The sequence below is a fragment of the Venturia canescens genome, chromosome 1, assembly GCF_019457755.1.
Source record: "Venturia canescens isolate UGA chromosome 1, ASM1945775v1, whole genome shotgun sequence".
NCBI classification, from domain to species: Eukaryota; Metazoa; Arthropoda; class Insecta; order Hymenoptera; family Ichneumonidae; genus Venturia; species Venturia canescens.
The window spans coordinates 1,215,139-1,232,750 of NC_057421.1; the positions used below are offsets into that span (position 1 = coordinate 1,215,139).

General features: G+C 39.0%; 2 protein-coding genes across 2 annotated transcripts; one reads left to right on the top strand and one right to left on the bottom strand.

Annotated features, from left to right (window-relative positions):
• Positions 1-1,916: 1,916 nt before the first annotated feature.
• LOC122412596 (uncharacterized) lies at positions 1,917-10,097 on the bottom strand. The gene is made up of 8 exons (XM_043422269.1): positions 9,050-10,097; positions 7,238-7,830; positions 6,781-7,113; positions 6,440-6,508; positions 5,742-6,330; positions 5,221-5,482; positions 4,901-5,089; positions 1,917-4,237 (listed from the first exon to the last, which is right to left on the bottom strand). Exons 1-8 carry the CDS (start codon positions 9,204-9,206, stop codon positions 2,455-2,457), a joined length of 3,975 nt encoding a protein of 1,324 aa, XP_043278204.1. The 5' UTR covers positions 9,207-10,097; the 3' UTR covers positions 1,917-2,454.
• A 2,300-nt stretch (positions 10,098-12,397) lies between these two features.
• Positions 12,398-14,698, top strand: LOC122408418 (uncharacterized). Its single transcript, XM_043415197.1, has 4 exons — positions 12,398-12,930; positions 13,424-13,594; positions 13,724-14,033; positions 14,127-14,698. Exons 1-4 carry the CDS (start codon positions 12,690-12,692, stop codon positions 14,263-14,265), a joined length of 861 nt encoding a protein of 286 aa, XP_043271132.1. The 5' UTR covers positions 12,398-12,689; the 3' UTR covers positions 14,266-14,698.
• The last annotated feature ends 2,914 nt before the right edge of the window (positions 14,699-17,612 follow it).

A 17,612-nucleotide genomic window follows, 5' to 3' on the forward strand; every position in this document is an offset into this window, starting at 1 on the left:
ATAAAAGAATTTTCGACACCGTACAGTAACGACGATGCACGTGGTCTAAACATCGTTCATGAACAATTGGACTGTCACGTTTTTCAGTCATTCGAATCAAGATTTTTTTTATCAATGAACATCACTTCAATGTGGTAGAGAATTTGAGATCCAGATTCACTCGAAATCGAACCCAAAATCCTCAGATTTAAGATAACTACTGCACTGCATACTAGTCAGATTAGTGCTAAATTTTCAAAACATTTTTAAACCAAGTTTAACGTACCGATTAAATCTTATTAACATGTAAAAACATGAAAAACGATAGTTTTGCAAAACCGTCGACTGATAAATGCAAATTTCCACGATGACACATTTTCACTGGCATTTTTCAATGAATTATCTGCGTTTTTTCATCAATTTTATTGCAACATGTCTCATTTTGTTGGTCAACTGGTCCTCTACGAATCCACCATGTAGTTGTTTTTCTAACTCGATCGTTTCACTGTTGCAGCTAATTGTTCATTAAGTGAAAAAACTTTTTCATTCATAATTTCCGAAGGGATGAATTTAGAGAAAAATTGGTGGTGAATTCGTAGAGATTCAGTTGATAAACGAAATGAGACTTGGTGCAATAAAATCGGTTAAAAAATAAAGATGATTCTTTGAAAAATAGCTGTGAAAATGTGTCATCATGGAAATTTGCATTTATCAGTTGATGGTTTTGCAAAACTATCATTTTTAATATTTTTTCGCGTTAATAAAATGTGCTTGAACGCACATCTACTAACAATAAGTTTAATCGATACATTGAACTTGGTCTAAAAGCGAAAATTTAGCACTCATTTGACTAGCATGCAGTACAGGAGTGACCTTAATTGGAAAAAATAATTTTCTGCTTTCATTTTAAATAGAACGCCATTTCTCTTTCGCTATGGTACATTTTAAAAAAGTTTCAGTACACTCGGAAACGAAAAGTGCGGTATAAAACTACGTTTGTCACTGCCAGATGCGGATTCCAAAGATTTTAACGCAAGGGTTTCTGATAAGACCGTTGAAAAAAGAGTTTCGACAAATAAAACGAGTAAGAAAATTTTAGTGAAACTGCTTCTTCGTGGACGATGAGAGAATCGAATGTGAGGAAAGGTGACTGTAACAGACTGCGAAAATGACGACGTGATAAGAGTAAAAACAAATTTTATCACTCGATAATTCGGTGTGCGTTTGATAGCGGCAAAATAGGAACTTTCAAATGGACACGTGAATCCAAACTTTGCAAGTTTCGTGAATTGAGATTTTAACGAACTTTTGACTCGCATTTTGAAAACAATGGAATGCAAAAAAACTCTTTTTTCAAAAACAAAATAACAAAGGACTGTGGCGCAACAAAAATAATTTTTCATCGTCAAAACGACGAACGTTGAAACCCGTCATTTTGCAGGTCTTCGTTTTGATTGAATGAAATTAGAACTTGAGCATAAGCTCAGTCTGAATTACAAAATTGTTCTGGACAAATAAAATGAGACATTAAATTGTGGCATTTTTCCGAATGCTGATGAATCCGCGGGCTTTTTGTTAACCAGTAAAAAAAATCGGCCAAGAAAATGATTCTTCTTTTCACAAGAACTAACTTTGTACGAATTTGTACTTGTTAACGAACTCGGATAATGCAGCATTAATTTTGCAGTTAAAGTCGCACCTGCAGTATCAACAGCTACCAGAATTTTTACTAGCCTTTCACGAGGCAAATTAGAGGTGCTTTTTTCAAATTTACTCTAAAAATAGGAACAAAAAGTCGTCAAAAAAATAAAATTGCGTCAAAAGTGATTACGATTAACCAAGAGCGAGGATACGATTGAAACTTGGCTCGTTGCGTCGAGACAAAAATATTTTCGTACATCGTACAAAGTTCTTGTCGAAAAAAAGGAATATTATTCTTTTGGGATTTTGTTTTACCTTTATTTCGAAAGTAGCTACAACTCGTCGGAATAACTAGAACAACCCTGTATATTATAACGCTAATGAAGAAAAATAAGTATTCATATTTATTACAAATTTTTGCATATTACGGCGTGCAAACTCGCTACGGATGTCGTGACAACCTGAAGCTTCGCTGATAAAGGCGAATGAAAAAAGACTATTGAGGAGACAAAAGACCCCGTTGGTTCTCCAACTGCCTTAATGGGGTCGCGTCGCAACGTAACTGGGAAAATACAAATGAACAAGCCTGCGGAAAATGAACGAAAAACGCGAAATGGAAAGGATCTTCGACCACAAAGTGTCCTCTTTTTTTGGTCTTATTGTAGAATTTGTTTTTCGATCATTGTGACGCATATTTGAAATATTTTATTGAAGACATTTCGAGCCTTCTGTAGCCCAACGAAAAATAGTATTCAACGCTCGGGCTCACGTTGATTATCTTGTCGCCAGTGAGCTTTCCTATATTATTATTTCGATTTTCCGCCGGTTTCTCCGTTACCAGCTGGTACCGCCCCGTCCTCTTCCCCGGAAGGTTGGAGCGCCGCGAAACTGTCCGCCGCTTCTTTTGTTGTTTCCCCGTGGAATAAAATTGCCAATAGGAGGACCTCGGGGACCTCTGTCCATCCAGGGCATTCTCGGTCCACCGCGAAAACCTCCACGAGCTCGCAAAGGTCCTCCTCCTGTACCGCGCCAAATTGGAAAAGGACCACCTCCTGACGATACCGTCACAGCTGTGGGCATGCCGGGGATACGAGGGCGGAAATTAGCGAGGGGGTTGTGACTGTCATAATCGTAAATAACAATGGGCTGAAGATCCGTTCCTGGTGGAGGAAGTAACGCTGGACCGTTGGGCAAAAGAGTTCTTTTTTTAATTGCTATCGCGGTTGCATCGTCGTCGATTTGCTCACCAAAATTACCATTCGACGCTTGTCTCTTGAGCTCATTAACACCTGTTGTTTTGCCAGAATTCATGAGAGCTTCAAGGTGTTCAGACAGTTGTCGAGGGGGTTCGTCAGCGCGCGCGACCACCGAGCCTTCTTGCGATCGATCCTCGCTGGTCGCCTCCTCGGTATCACCGGAAATAACGTCGCCGGAAGTGTCCTCGTTTTTGTCTATTTGGCCAGGATTATCCGATCTAGAATGACATAACGGAGAAGTTATGCTTTCGTTGAGAGGTACAATGTTTCCAGGAATATTGTCCGTACTGCTCGGTGACGAAGCCATCCGACGTTCCTGACTCGTTTCGTCTTGCGGTATTGATTTAACGCTTATCGATTTTTCCATATTTTCTGAACTCAGAAGCGAGTCCATGCCCGGCTCGGATGTATTTAGGGAAGTGCTGTCAAGATCCGGTCGCGTTATCGGTAACCCGTCATCGTCAAGGATAACACATGTGTCAGGCGGTTGAAGCAAACCTTGTGATACTCGACTGTTGCCCGGTATATCCGTCGCATTTTCCACGTTTCGTAATCTTCTGTTTGGAGTATTTCGCATTTGTGACTGAGGGTGCTCTTCGGTGAATCTGTCGCGGCCGCGGCGCGGGAAGCCACGACCTCGACCGCCTCGCTCGTTTCTATGGAAGATCGGAGATTCTCTATGGTGCATTTGAGGATGTTGTTGCTGCTGTTGTGGTTGTTGCGGCTGCTGCTGTTGAGAATGATGAATATGATGCTCCGGGATCTGATTCATACCTGGAGGATACCTTCCGTGAAGCGCCGGATCGCCACCCATGAAATCCGGTGGCATTCCGATCCGCGAATGTTGCGGATTTTCCTGAAACTCGTATTCTTGCTGCTGTTGCTGTCGCGATAAGTTAAAATCTTGCTGAGCTTGTTGGACTTGATTCTGATGAAAGTCTGAAGGAACCGAGTGAAAATCGTGCTGTTGATTCGGGATAAACACCGATTGTTGAGAATTTTGACGGGGCGGTCCATAATCCTGACGGAAATCAGAGCTTGGAATTCCGTGAAAATCAGGCTGACCCCGATGGAACTGTTGTGGGGCCGGCAACGGAGGAGGTAGCGGCAAACGTGCTCCTTGCAAACCGGGACCACTGCGAGCCATTGGATTCCCCGGAAGCGGTATCATTCGCATATCAAGATCCTGACGATGCCCAGACGGCGGCAACTGCATCGGCTGCGACGGACCGATCAAACAACGCATGTCCCGATCCTGCTGGGACCGAACGTCAACCAAAACCCGACTTTTCGGCTTTCCATCTCCTTCTTCGTCCGACATTTCCATGTCAACGCTCTCCACTATGTCGCCCTGTTGGCGTCTGCAATTTTCAAACGAATCTTGTCAACAATATTTTAGAAAGACGTGACAATCGTTTATTATGTCTACCGGAATGATCCCCAGTCTCTTTCGCGCAAATAAGAACAAGGCAAAATTTATATCTAAAACTTTTTCGAGCACTGTCCTCTCCAAATGTTCTTTTTTTTTTATATTAACGACAATGAGAATGCAAGAGTTGAGTGGCCCCAGCGATTTTTCAAGTGGAGCACAAGGAGTTTTTTAATTTACCCTACAAAAATTTCGAATTTCCGGCTCGAAGTCATTTTTTCGACGATTTCTTTAGATTCATTTTGTTTCGATCTTTGCATATTTGCGTACCTCATAAGTGAAATTGTATTGCAAAAAATTCCTTCACATTCAACGATAAATGGTTTCAATTTGAGACAAGTCATACCCCCTCCCTTGAAGTAGTGAATTTTATAAAAATATAACAAAACCATCAGAAAAAAATGTTTTTTTCTTTTTATTATGAAAAAACGGATATCTGGCGATACGTTCCTTTAACGCGCAAGCAGTCCTGAAAATAAATGTTGCTCAAGAGCTTTCGCATATTCACACAGGCCAACATAAATTTTCCCTTCGATCAAATAAGCTGCAAATAACGAAAACGAAAATAAAAATATTAGTGAAAAAATGTTGATACCGATAATTCTGATCCGCGCTCGTCCACACGTTGTTGTTATTTGGACGAGAATCTGCTGCTTCGTTCGCGTTGGACGCGTTGTTCGCAGGACTTCCCGTCAAGCTTATGAGGTTTCGGTGATCGACATCCGCGGCTTTCATCAAACGATGAGTGGCGTGCAGTTCCTCCGGCATCGGTATCGTTCTTACCCTGTTTATCGAGTTGCGGCATCATTAGCACATTGCTTTTGAAGGCTCATGGACTCAATTGAGTTCAGAACAACGAAACATACAATCCACAAAATTTTGAAGTTCGAAGATCGGAAATCTGATAAATTTTACCTGTGATCGACATCGGCATCGCTACTCAAAATAGTTTGTCTCGAATCGATATCGTTGTATTCAATGGGCGTATTAAAACTAGATTTTTCATATATCGGTGGGGATTCCGGTGTTTCCGAAAGAATTTCATTCTTTCCGTCCATACCGGCCGTCCATGTCGTTTCGTTACCAGAATCCCAACGATCGTCAACGGACTCCACCCACTGTGATTTACTTTTTTCAATATTATCCTCCGACCAGGTTGGATTCGTACTGCTTTTACCTAAAAATTGTTATATTATATACTGAAACCGTTTGCAGAAATGAAGTTAAACATTTTTGCAGTCATTGTACAATGATTTTGTTGAAATCATCGGCCTTCAAAGGTACCTTTGAGGGAACAGTTGAAGATTTTCTTTGCAAAATTATTTGTCCAATTCTTTTGATGAAAACACGTGTGCGGTTGCTTGTGTTCTTTACAGCGGACGAAAAATTCTGTCATTTTTATTTCAATATAAATCGTTGTCAAGTTGCATTCGTACCTTTATCGTTCCATTTGGAACTTTCACTCTTGGTGGCTTCATTAGCGGACGTCCAAGTTGGAAATTTCGGTGGCAATTTGTTGTAGCAATTTTCCTCGTCGAGGAATATTGGAGGTGGAAGAGGTGGCGGAGGGAGTGGATTCACCGTCGGAGCGTTTAACGTTGTGTCGATGAAAGGTAATGTCGTCATGTTGCTTAGACTGTTTTGACTGGAGTACGGGGATGGCGTGTGCGAATCACTGGTGATACTTCTCGAGAGTGGCAACGGTGTGCTGTGGCTCATTTGATGGTTATTCATTCCGCTCAAAGGAGTTCCAGATCCACTCATAATACGGCTGCTCATGGATGGCGGTGTGTTCATTGGGTCCGCTAATAAGCCGTATTCCGAACGCTGCGGCGATTCGGGTCTAGTGTCTAAAGAGTCGAGGCCCAAGCCTGGAATTCCGCTCGGATTTGCAGCGCTTTCGGTCACCGTGCCAGCACTCCCGATTCCCGGAAGCACCGTCTTTAGAAAATTCGAAATACTGAAGTCATCGTTCGACGTGTCGATTTTCGATGGCCTCATGTTTATCACCTCGATCGGCATTGCCTTGAAAAATGAAAATTCGTCCTCCATCAAGTTTTCATTTTTATTTCTGGTTCATCATTATCGCGGTTGGTGTTACGCCCAATTCGAATGAATCACAGTTGAATCTTACCTCGGAAGAGTCGTTGTATCTCTGGCTTCCACTAGTGGGAGTCTCCGATCTTTCATTAAACAAATTCCTCTGTAAAATATAATCTTTTTAGAACCGATCGAAGTTACTTTGAGCCGCAACAATAGAAGTTAGCAAAAGATCTTTGTTTGAAACGAAATCGAGTTGGTGTACAAAATAATAGTCGATGTTAACGAGAACCAAGGAATGTCTTTCGAAAATTTTGGAGGAATGGAATCCTTCAAAGTATCCCGAGCATCCACACTCCAAAAAAGTAACGGTGAGCGCAAAAGTATAAAATTTGATCGATGCTTATGTTGAAAAAGCTGATTGTATGCTCTCACCATGTCGAAATCAACATTTCCGCCCATAAAGGATGAGAAATTATTGGTAAAATCGGACGTGCTGTTTCCCGATGCTAGTTCGGGAGCTGGTACGGGCATAGGGTCGTAATCCAGACCGTAAGAATTATACATCGAAGGTGGCGCTATGTCTGCCATCATGGAATCTGTTTGATTACCAGACAACCCGTCCTCACCCGGAAGCTCGATGTCGCTGTCCGGACTCGGTGAAGGAGCGTTTATATCAGGCGATGGAATTGGCGATATCAGCGTGGGCAAAAGCTCGTCCAATTTCTTCTTCAAGTTTTTCACACGGCTCCCAAAGTTCCGGTAAGCCTAGAAAATATTCGTGAATACAGAGATCAGTCAGTAATAGGAGGAAATTCGAGAAAAACTTGACATTTACAGCCATTGGAAAACGGTAGCTTATAGTCGTTATTAAAAAACCGTCATCACTCACGTTGGTAACAATCTTGACTTCGCCACGCTGAGTTTCATAAAATTGATCAGCTTGCTCGAGCAGATCCAGAACTTGAGTTCTCTCTCGTATCTCAGCCTCGAGCGCTTTGACATAATTTTCGATACTCTGAACCGCAGTGTCGACCTCTTTTTCGGCATCTTCCACATGTCTCCGATCTTTAAGAGAGGCACACAATTCTTCAGCGTTGTCAATATCGACGTTGCTGTCTCGAAGATCACGCAATCTCGCGTCGGTCGCTTGTTCGAGATTCGCGCACGATCTCATCGTCGATATAAGCAAAGCCGCTTGAAACTCTTCGTTCGTTACTGTCGGTTGTGGCTCGACTTTCTTCTTTGGGGCAGCCGACAAAAGCCCTGACAAATCCGCAAGGAACTCCTCGTCGTACACTTGCCGTTGATCCCATATTTTGAAAATCCTCAAAATTCGATGCTTCACTTTTTCATCTCTCACCATCGTCGTTGCTCTTTGTAATGTTGTGCCCCAAGACTCGACGAATTCGAAATTCTTACGCTTCGAATACTGTATTACATCGTTCGCCAGATAGAACAGAGTTAGACGATGCTCCACTTTCACTGCAAAAATTCACACATGTCAGATATATTGTTCAACATTTTTTAACCAAAAAATTATTACTTTGTAGTTTACAAGGAGCGGCTGTACAACGAACTATATATTTCTCTGCGTTTTATTTTTTAGATTCTGAAGAGGTGGATCACGAATTAAACGTTGGCAATCTATCTGAGCGGCAAGAATGAATTTTGGCCTTTCACAAAATGGAAAATCAATGGACGCTTGGACAATCTGAATTTCATAACTTTTGTCAACAAAAACAACATTTTTTCATAAACGATTTTTACATCATTCTCAAAAAACTCAATAATTTAGCTTTTAATTGTTTTTTTATGTTCGCTATTGAAAGTCGTTTTCAATTAATACAACAGGCCAGATATATTGGTCCGAAACTCTTTCCAATTTTTTCTAATTCTAACATGAATGGCTCCTAATTTTGAAAACTTATTTGTACCTCAATTACAGACAAACAAATAAAAAAACCCAAAACAGTATATCAGTGTAACAGTGTAACAGAGTAATAAAATAAGTAGGCCATTTTTCAATTTTTCTTTTCAAAATGATACAAACTCGAAATGCAAACAAAGTTAATTATGTGAGTGTAACTGGAAAATATGGGAATGAGGCAAATTCTTGATATATTCAACAAGGAAAGTATCCGCAAAATATTTTGTGGATTCCTATGACGGAATGTTATCATTTGTATCAAATCAACATATAACTCAAATTACAAAATTACATTTTATTGCTGCAGGTTCAAAAACACAAATTAAACAGGTTAGAAAACAACCCTTGTATGAATAGTTTCAAAATCATATCGAGTGAATGATTTTTCTATCCTCGTTAACTAAACAAAAAAGCCTTCTAATTTCATGAAAAAAAATTTATTCTAATATTTCATATGATACATTAAATGTGAGCAACAAATGTGACTATAATGTGTTTTTAGAAAACGTGAAAGAAAAACCATGCGTCGTGTATATAAAGTAATCGAGACAAATGAGTAATGGAAATAATTTCTCATGCGTTCTGTTTGAAAATAAATGGCTGAAATCTCAGTTCGATTTTGAAAAAAATGTCACACGTTTCTTTGTGGCTAACAACTTTCCCAAAAACTTATAGAGTTTTACTGTGTTATTACCAAAATCATAGCGACAACCACTGAAGTTGAGCAACATCTGCATTGCGGAGGGAAATTAATAATTTGCAAATAATAATTACCTTTCTTCAACACCTGGAGCCAAGCTGCGACAATTTTTTTGTGATGTACCCGTCTCTCCAGACACCATGACGACAAGGCTTGAATAGACTCTTGTGAGTCTTTCAATGTTTGCAGCTTCCGCTCGAATAATTCAACGTCGAATTCGGAATTAGCCATTTTTGAAAATGCTCCAAAAGAGATTTTCCTTTTTTTTAACGGCGCACAATATTAATCCAATAAAACGATAGTTTTAGAAAAATTGGCAAAACCTCGGGAGGTCAGTGTCCCGTAATATTTGAACATTTTTACTTGGAGTATAAAAACTTTGATTTATCACTGTTGTCTGTGTACATACATTCATGTATATATAATTCAATACGAACGTGAGTTGAAACCAGTTGAAACGATGTATATATGTATATATATCTGATTTAAGATCGCGTTGGTTAACCTAAAACGTAGTTTCGGCGTTTTGTTTTATTTTCATTTTCATTTAGGGTTAAAAATCCTATCTTGGCGTCGCAAAATGTATGACGACTGTGCTTACGAGACGCTTTTTTATACATTTATTTAGCGAGCGTTTTTTTAGTTGTTTCAAACTCTTTAAAATTGCTCGGTTGCTCGATAATTCCAATTTCATCCACTCGTTTTTGCGTTAAAACTTCGCTTTTTGAGCTTTAACATAACAGGCGAATATTTGCGTAGGCTAATGGTGTTTAACACCGAAATCGGTGTGTGCAAATTTCACACTGTTACACGTTACACGAAATAGGGAGGGGGGATAGAGGAAGAAGGAAGAGGAGGGATCATCCAGAGCACCCAACAGCGAAGAGAAGGGGTAAGAGGAGAATCCGTCGAGAAACCGCGCTACTTTTTTTTCCACCAAAATTTAATCAGTTAACTACTTTTGAACGGTAGCGAGATAGAAATCACACATGTGCTCAGATATTATCAACGCACTGTACTTTGAGATACGTTTTTCTTGTTCTGTCATTTGTCACGATAATGTTGCGTGTTGGCCTGCACTGCTAAGACACCGAATCCTAAAAGCAGTGTTCCGCCATTATTTCATGGCTACTACCAAAACACAAACCGCGCAATACCATTGAGAAGTTAGTCACGGGACAACTTTACAGCCTATTCTTATAAAATTCAAACTGGACAATTTTAATTTCGTTGTAGCATATTCACTTCTTTCATCTTATACGTTTTCATTATTTTGATAATTGAGATCCTTCCTGAACGTTATATTTTAAACTCATCAGTAAAGAACAACGAAACCATGTACACACCGTCAAGTTTAGCCAACTTAATTTTTTTCATCCGTTGGCTGCACGATCATCCGGCACAAAATTCCGGACAGTTTACCTTTTGACTTCTTCATTTTTTCCTTGATTTTTTTATACCCAGAAAACGTTTATCCGTCCTTTACCTTCGTTGACCACACACTTTTGTGCAATAAACAAATAAGTGAGGAACCGGAGGAATGATGAAATAATACGCCGGGAATTCAACTTGAAAACCGGCTAGCTGTACCGGCGGTACTTTGATTATTGCCGCGACTATAATTGAAATTTTTTGTGATTATTTTAATACGAAATTATCGACATCCTTCATAATTGTGCGTTCTAAAAAGATTTTCAAACATATGCACAATCTATGTGCATTTACAATTTTTACATACTTTGAATAAACCACTTTTTGAATTTCGATTCATCAATAATTTCATATGCATTATTCGATGCGTTCGTACTGATGAAGCTGATATTTTTCAGAATTTCCAAAAAAATATCGGTCGATGCAACAATTTTTTTTTTTTTTAATGAAACTTGTATTTACTCAAATTCTCAAAAAGATTTATTGTTTATGTGCAGTATTTTCTTCGGAAATTGCACCCTCCATCTCTCGCACGCACCTCTCGCTATTGCTGCAGTAAATTTTTTTCATTGTCTACGTTCACTTTCCGGGCTTCCGTGAGCGCAGACCCGTACCTATAGCTCGCTTTCTGAGGTTACGAGGTGACAGGCCAGGCTATCGCGGGTAGCATACGATTGCAACAACCAACAACGCTCTCTGTTTCTATCCTCTCAACGCTTTATTACTCTAGCCCTAAAAAATTCGTTCCGTAAATTCGAAACCAATAATGATATTACAGCATTCCTACTCTCAAAAATGTCCACCTCTGACTTCAAAATGTCTTTCTATCCCAAAAAGCCTATTTCAAAATTTCATTGCCCATTATCGTCCACAAAACATTTCAATTCCTATAACAAGAAAATTTCGAGTAGATATAGATTCACACAGATGCGGAAACAACAGTATTAAACTCTTGTATCTCAAAATCTTCACTCCGAAATTCGTAACTCTTCTAATTAATAATCTTCATTCTCTATTTCTCCACACGATATCTGGATTCTTATATTCTTTTGTAGAATACGAAAAGAAGAAACTCAATTTTCATCGCAAAAATAATGACACAGTAGGAGTTAAAAACAAGCAAACGGAGAATGAGACTGTAAATATATAGTGAAAAATGTGACAGTGCACTCTAATAAATTGAAAACAAATCAACGGTGACAAAGGCTATTTACTGATACCGAAAACAGTGAAAAATATTCGACATCCACGAAAGACTGTGATTGGGGAGTGGAAGAATTGTGTACTTCGTTGAAAAAATAATCGCCGAGTCAAATGAGACGCTGCAGTGTATTCGACGTTAATATATATTAAGGCGTACCGTGAAATTTGATACGTTTCGTCTCCAATTTTTACAAGGTGTATTCTTTTTTCGGGACTCAGTTTTTTTCAGCTTGAATAGAAGATTTGAAATTTCAGTGCGACGAAAGTCCAGTTGAACGACGAACGGCGTTCGGGAGTCAACGATAATCCTAATTCGTTCAGGTTTGTCATCGATTTTTGTCCTTTTGCTTCTTTTTTGACTCCCGAAAACCGTGAACGATTTGCTCGGAAAATATTAAAAAAAAAACAAATTCCGAGTTTCGACTTCTTATAGTTGCAAGAAACTTTCGAATTTTTTTCGTCGCTCATTCGGCTCACGATTTTATTGACAAAACTGGAAAATGACGAGGTTTTGGATTAAAAATCGAAAGCAGGAAGAGACTCGTTGAAGAATCGAGGGCTCAATGACTGTTCGGAAACGTAAGAAAATATCTCAGAATTCAGTGATCGAAATATCATCTGACGAGCACGCTTCGGTTCCACGGAAGACAGTCCCCCGAAAATGAGAATAAACGACGCAGCGCAGTTTTTTTACTCGGCCCGGAACTATAGTTCGAGAACGATAAGGGCAGTGAGAGCTCGCGTTCCGTACGCGGCGCTGAGCCCCGATTCGTGAGATTTTAACCAGAAGGATTCCTTATCGGATTCATAGATACGATCGAGATAAAAGATAAAAAATTCTATGAAAATGGGGAAAAAACGTGAGACGACGAACGTGACGCAGAGATCGATAGGAACGGGCGCGTTCGACAGTCGCTCGTCGCGTTCGTAGCACGCCGAAGTGCGGACAATCAAAACAGACGATAATTAAGGCGGTTTGTGAATTCATTAAGGGAGTTTGTGTTTTAATATGCGTCGATCTCAAAACATTTCAAGTCTTGACAGTTCATAGATTTTTCATTTTTACTATTTTTCATCAAAATGGCGTTTGTGCTGATCCGAAGAAAACAGTCGATCTACATCTTGTTGACAGCCCTGATGTCTGTCGTGTCACTCTCGATACTTAGCACTGCCATCGCCACTCCCCGATGGATCGATGCAACTGCCAATCCCAGAAACTCCTCAAATCTCGACGTTTCCATATCCAACGTCAATTATGGACTTTTCAAAGGATTTCTCACCAGAAGATTATTAAGCAGCCCCCTCGAATACGATCTTTTCTGTAGGCTTTTTTGACGCTCGCTACCGTTGCCCTTGAAATCCCCTTGAAACGTAAACACTTCGAAAGCACAGGGGGAACTGTCGTTCGCTTCAAACTACAGTTGTTTTGTTTGTGAAATACAAAGGCGGTGTTGTTCGTGCCGACTTGGACAGTTCAGTGTAGAAAAATCGAGAAACAGATTTTCAACAGTAACGAATTCAAAAGTTGTCGTTTGTCGATATAATTTTTTGACTCCCCTTCAAATGATAATTAAAAATTGCTTTTCGATGTGTTCCAAGGAAAACGCGTTCGTATTTCTCGCTGCTTTATTCTCGGAGTCAAATAATACGTTGAGACGCGAACGTCACGGCTTCTTGCTAAGTTTTCGTGTCATAATTTCGAGTGTTAAAACGTGGAGGAAAACCCGAACAATTTTGTCTCTAAAAAGCTCGTTTTTCGAGCGCTTCTTGTACATTTACTCAAGTGTTTTCTTGCTGTTACGTTTTCCTCGTAGTCACTTGCGTTTGGGGCCAAAACGCGTGCGCCTGGAGCTGCCAACCGACGGGGACTCTGCGAGAAACCGAGATTCAAGATCTGCTGGATGGGAAAACACCGAGTTTCGCGTGTCTCCCGTACTCGAGCGAAAGGAATTCAGTGCAATTTGTTTCAACTTTGAGATCGCCGGGTACGGACATTTCTCGTGTAGAAAATTCCGTAGTTTGGACTTCGGCGACGATTTTAATGAGGAAATTGTGCAATAAACTTTTTTCGATCGAAAAGATACCCAGTAAAAATGTTAAAATGAAATTTTCAGATAATCGAAACGAGCGAATATTCAGCAACGCTGGACTGTGGCTTTCGACGCTTCTCTTCCTCGCTTTATCGATGATCGCACTCCTCGCGAGCGCAATTCTGTCGTTGATCAATTGCGCGAAGAGCCCAATCGAAGCGTACTTCAACGTGCACGGGATTTATGTGACGAACGGGGTCGCGCTTGCCGCAAACGTTGCAGCGCTGATTCTCTATGGAATTTCATTTAATTCGTACGTCAAAAAAGACATTTCGATCTACGACACGATCGTCGGGGACTTTTATTCCGAAGCCAAGCTGGATTATTCCTATTGGTAAAGTAACGACTCGCTCAGATATTCCGAGCCGGAATAATCGCGCGAATCCTGTCCAAATTTTAACAAACTCATCGGAACATTGAATCTCAGGATTTTGCTGCTGCCGTGCTTGTTCGATGTCGTCGGAATATTTCTCATCGCGATGCGGGAGTTTTTAATCAACGGAAAAAAGGGCGAGACGAATATCGACGTCGTGGACGATGCTCCGGCAACGGGAGTTCTCTTTTAAGGTCTTATTTACACTTGCAGCGGGCGAAATAACGTCGTTTTCTTGATTTTTTTTTTCCGACAAGAAAATAAATGTTTGGTGAAAAATTGTGAAGGATTTTCGTTAGTACAGATGTTCGGGTACTCGTGCTATTTTTTCGATCAAAAAACTTCTCAAAATGGCGCAACTATCCAGCTGCATTCCAGCAGCACCTTTTTTCGAGCATGGTGGACGTGATAACTAAGAATGCTGAAAATAAAAATTTTCAAATTGCTTCCTCAAGATGGTTAAGATGCTTACTTTATGAAGTATTATATTTTTCATTTTGGTTTCCTCATACAGAAAGCTTTCAGCATTCTTCTAAAAGCTTGAGCAAGCAGTTTGTTACTTTTAATTTTTTTTTTAAATCAAATTTTTACTTATACACAATATCTTACAAAATTTCCAAAAATTCAAGCGGTTAGACGATTTTTCGAAAAACTCATATTTTCGTAAAATTCAAAAAATCATATAATCTAAACCGCTCAACCGATAATCCCCAAATTCAATACCAACCTTCCTATTGTGATAATTTATTTATAAAAAAAAAATTAGTAATGAATCTTAAAATTTTCGAAAGTTACTCTATGAGGTGCTATATTTTTCATTTTGGCTTCCTCATAGAGGAAGCTTTGAGCATCGTGCATCTTGACCATCTTGAGGAAGCAATTTGCAAATTTTAATATGCAGCATTTTTTTTTATACAAGGAAATAATGTATTTTCTCTACCTTCTTTTACGAACTTTAATTTAACTCTTTGTTTAAATCCATAAAAAAACAACTGAATGACGAGCCATCGGAAAAAACAGTTTGCAACTTTCAATTTTCATCGTTTTTATATTTACATTGAAATTAAAGAAAATTCCGACAACTTTGCTGGAGAGTATAGAGGAAGTACAGACTTATACACAGTATCATACAAAATTTCCAAAAATTCAAGCGGTTAGACGATTTTTTGAAAAACTCAAATTTTCGTAAACTTCAAAAAATCATAAAATCTAAACCGCTCAACCGATATTCCCCAAATTCAATACCAACCTTCCTATTATGATAATCTATTTATAAAAAAAAAATTAGTAATGAATCTTAAAATTTTCGGAAGTTCGACATGCTTTTTTTGAAAATTTCAAAACGTCGTAGGATTCGTAATTTTTTACAAATTCTGACAAAATTATCAGAGAATGAAGAGCTTGTATAGATTAACATCTGAGCAAAACGGTAGCCCTGTATCTCAAACCGTTTCCGAGTTATAAGCGTTTTAATTTTGCAGTGCCATAACACACACGCACGCACACACTCGGACATTTTTTCTAGATATGATTTTTCGATGTTTTGGGACATTTTGAGCACATCGACATTGAAAACTGGAAAAAAAAATGTTCATCATCACATAGCTTCCTCTATGAAAAGCCAAAACCATTAATCCGATCCATACGAAATTTCTACCACTTGTTTATTGTAATAATAACTTGGGCCTGGACGAAGGATCTGTAAAAATTTTGATTTAAAAAAAAATGGCAACGGTTTTAACGAAAAATTCATTTTTTGAGGCTCTAAATTTTTGGTTTTTTTGTTACACTTCTTTTTTCCAATAAAATACGAAATCCTGCGTCCAGGCCCCAGCTATTATTATAATAAATAAGTGGTATAAATTTCGTGTGGATCGGATTAGTAGTTTTTTGTAATCGTGTCCACCGCAAAGGTATTTTTCAAAAAATACGATTCTGAGATAATCGCGTTCAAAGATTCAAGTATCAGACGACCCCGCGCACCGGGCGGTTGTTTGAAATTTTGAAAGCTTTATGAAATTTCGTGAGAATATTATCGAGACATTGTACTTGGAGAATATGTATTAAAAAATTTCGATTTTTCCGCTCATCAAAAGTGTACGTAAGCCCTTAATGAGCCACAATCGAAGTTGACAGCAGGAAGTGAGTAACCAATACTTCGTCAAGAAGTTGTGATCCGCGGTGAATTGGAAAAATAGTGAATTTTGAAATGTTTACTTTCCATTAGGTTTCTTCACAATTCAGCAGAGTTTAAAAGTTTGAAAAAAGTCACCTTTCATCTCACTTTTTTGGCAAACTGCTGTCGAATCAGAACGAAATTTCTGGGAGAACGAAGAATTCGACACGGTTCGCGAGGCATCCAACAACATCGGTGGACACCTGCCACGGGCCCTCGCCAGGTGTTACGCGCTGATGGGCCCAGAGAAAGGGTCCAACAGCGCCAACAAGACTAATATCGTTTCACCCATGAAACGCGATCACTTTTATCAGCGATAATGAGCTAAGCATTTTTTGAAAATATCTTGAAAATTAAGGAATAGAAAATTCATGTAATTTTCTCTATTTCTATTCGTAATCGAGAATTTTTATGAATTCGAGCTGGAAAAAAGGTCGGACCGTGAGCTCTTCTTCGTTCATTTATTTCTTTCGTTGTCAACGCGAGCTGACGTTGAAAAAAACTGCGAAATTTTACTGCTCGACATCACGATTATCGAGTCGTTGAAATTTTCATTTCAAATTGTATTTGGAGAAGTATCAGATTATTTTTTAATGAATTTGACATCAATAATTATTGTATCTTAAGCAACGAGTATATTTATTTATAAAAAAACAATCGCAAATTTATTTTTTCCATCAAAAATCACGGCAGGATACGGAGAGAGAAAAAATCATTCCAAAAACCCTCCAAAATTAACTGGACAGTAGTGTTGGTTTTTTTGAAGGTTTTTTTTAAGAAGTTTCATGAAAAATTTTACAAGAAAGTCACAGAATTGAAATCTCGATTTTTGCGTCGATTTTTCATGATTATTTTCGATGTGCACAGATTTTGCTCGAGGAAGTTCTGGAGCAGCGCGCGATCGTTCGAACTGACGACTTGCTTGGCTCATTGAGAAGTGACGAAACGGAATAAAAAACTCCGGTGCAAATTCGTGCTCCTACCTCAATTTTGTTGTTTTTTGGCACTCGGTTTGCAATCAATTTCCAAAAAAGATGATTCTCCAACTTTCTTCCCCTCGTCAACGCTTCCCATTGCAATTATTTCGTTGAGCAAATTGACGAGGAAAATTGGAGCAACGTATAAGTCTATTTTGGAGTTGTAATTTGTCAATCTCGCAATGGATAGAGCTACTTTCGTCATTTTTTTGGAGTTTAGATACGTCTGAAAAAGTTGTTAAAAGTATTTTCAATACTTTCCATAATCGAAAAACGATTTACAGATTCGATTCATTAGGTTCAAGCTCATAAAAATTCGCGAGCTCCTACCCGACACCTCTCAGTCTTTTTTTCACTGTTTACTTGAATTACGAATTCAAAGATCAA